Below are 2,729 nucleotides of genomic sequence, written 5' to 3'. Positions count from 1 at the left end.
TTAGTCTCTAGCGATAGGGTAATGACACAAAATTGAGATAGCTAGGACAGGAATGAGTAATCTTTCTTGTTCCCCATGCAAGGGCATAAATCAGAGTAGAAAAGCAATTCATTTTCAAACAGGTTAATAGTCAAAGGTCAAACAGAGATCCAAACATATTTCCTGTGAATTGGTGTTGGCTATATACAATTGCAACAAGCTATACACGGAAACTTGAAACACTGTCCATTGATCAATTACCTTATATTCTTGTACCACTGTTTTGACTGCAGCCTGACTTTCTGACCGGATCTGTTTCATCTCCTGCATCACAGCCGTGTTAGGTACGGTGCCTACATTGCTGTTTGACAATGTTTCCTCCTGTCACCAACATAAATAGAAATAGCTGTCCAACTTTTCATGGTCTCTTACTGTGTGCACAATCAAATGTTAATAAACCATACATTATTTCTCTAATTTTAAGATTAGATGACTGTAAAAGTTTAAGCAGCAGTTGTACATTATCAGTTAATTTATTCAAGGTCGACTACTGTTTTATATATTATACCTGTGATTTTGGTAGGAGTTAAGGGAATAGGTTACATTACACATAATACCCATGATTAGTATTAGAGCGTAAGTTATATACAGGTACTACCTTAAACATTGTATCTGTAATCTGCATTTGAATTAAGGTTATATACATACTACCCAGGTACCTTACTTTCTAAACCCGTGACACACTATACCAATCAAAGGTATATTCATTAGCTGTTACCTTACATTTTATGCATGTTATCTCCTAAATATATTATTAACACTAACATTTCATATGATTCCACAAAAAATGAATATGGCCAATACCTGTCTTTTTGATGTGAGCCCTGCCACACTAGATGGAATGCTTGATGGTGGGGACCCCTGTCTGCTACTAGATGTCTCATTCGTAATTGTCGCCTTAGGAACACTGACACTTGTCGGAATTGAACTGAACACATCGGATTCCCAAGCGTCTTGTTTAAAGGAATTGTCACTGGACACAGAGACTTTCCCTTCCGTAACGGTATCTGTCCCAGACGATAACCTTCGGTCGAAAGAGAAAGAATTTGATCCTCGTGACCTATCAATGTTTGTCTGAGGTATGGATGCCAGCTCTGTTTGAGACACATTTTGAATTGCACCTTGCCTTCGAACAATGGAGGAGTCAATTTGATTTTGGCCTTGAACAGAGTTTTGGCGGGAACCTTCAAGAGGTACCGAGTCATGTCGTACTAATCTCTTTTGACTTTCTGCGGAATTTTGAAGGCCGACAGAAGATGGACGATTGCACCGACTACTGGGCACGGTGTTTGATGACTGCGGACTGGACACAGGGAAAGAAGGTAGGAACTGACCATCAAGGATGTTATTGGCCAATGTCACCTCATCTAGGTTGATGTCCTGGCAAATCAAGTCACATTTATGTTAGGTGTCATCAAATTGAAAAGCAAACAAACATGAAAATGATAACAAAATTAGAATGTAAAAGTGCCATCAATTCTATCAGTGTGATATATTAAAATGTATTATATCAGATACATGTAATGAGTTTGATATATCTAACAATCACCACTAGTTTAAGTCTATAAAGTGTCTATTCCTCATTTCTTGCTTCTTCTGTGAATATTGCAGATAACTAATTATTCAGTGATTAAAAAAAAAACATTAATCCGATTTTAGAAGCAAATGTATTAAAGAAAAAAAACAATAAAAAATGTTTGGGATGTAAAAGGAACATGTACCATAAGGAAATTTTGAGTACTCAAACATGAATATCTTATCATATCAAAGTTTTACTTTCTACACAATCAATGTACTTATTAAATGTGTCGCAACGTTTCAAGACTGACTGGTCCCTTTATGAAGCTAGTCGGTCTTGAAACGGTGCGACACACTTAATGCATACATTGTTTGTGTATGAAGTAAAACTTTGATATGACATATTTCCAAACTGATGAATATGAATATCTTATCTTTGACATTAAATTACCTTACAGATAGTTTAAACAACAGCAGGTTTCATAAAGATTTTCAAGAAATTTACTTTTTTTTTGTAATTAAAGGGATTGTTTTTTTATGAAATTTTAAGATTTTTATACAATTAGATATATGCATTAGGTTATATGTACATATATAATTTACCCATAAATGGTGAATTAAGAAATTGTCTCAGATTGGTCCCTGAATAGACAATGACAGTACTGTACTGCTGTTCCCGGTCACTTACCAAGGGATCACTTGCTCCAGTGGGGAACTGGACATCAAAAGCCTGAAAAGGGGCAGCACTCGCACTGGCCTCTTCTACATGCTGGCCCGTGGCCCCGTTCTTGTCTTGGTTTGACGCCCCCTGGCCTCCAGTCACGGTGGGATCAAGAACCTCCGGGAACTTGATTTCTCTACAAAGTAAATCTGGTTTAGCTCCAACAGCACTGTAACCTGCATGGACATGAAAGAAGAAAACAAATGACATTTAATAAAAAAAATCTTGTTTATATATATACTTGCCATTATCATTTCCATAATTACATCATTTCCATAATCCTAACTCCATTTATCATGGAACAGTGGTGTAAAATGCCACTAAATGGACACTACGAGCCTGCAGTCTAGTTTATTTCTGAGCTAGACGTGAAAGGTTGCTTTTGTTATAAAATATTTCATTTTATTGAAGACGTCTTTTGAGTGAAACACATACCGTTACTGTATACTGG

At 36.5% G+C, this 2,729-nt stretch overlaps 1 protein-coding gene across 1 annotated transcript; it reads right to left on the bottom strand.

The window, feature by feature from the left end:
• Positions 1 to 213: 213 nt before the first annotated feature.
• Positions 214 to 2,454, bottom strand: LOC110444407 (the record flags this gene model as incomplete). The annotated part of the gene is made up of 3 exons (XM_021488787.1): positions 214 to 360; positions 844 to 1,419; positions 2,246 to 2,454. Coding segments are annotated over 3 exons (932 nt in total), but the record flags the coding sequence as incomplete, so codon positions are not given.
• Positions 2,455 to 2,729: the final 275 nt, after the last annotated feature.

Source organism: Mizuhopecten yessoensis, unplaced genomic scaffold (assembly GCF_002113885.1).
Source record: "Mizuhopecten yessoensis strain PY_sf001 unplaced genomic scaffold, ASM211388v2 hete_36116646, whole genome shotgun sequence".
Lineage (NCBI taxonomy): Eukaryota > Metazoa > Mollusca > Bivalvia > Pectinida > Pectinidae > Mizuhopecten > Mizuhopecten yessoensis.
Note: the sequence above shows the minus strand (reverse complement) of the source record. Positions and strands in the feature narration are given on the sequence as shown.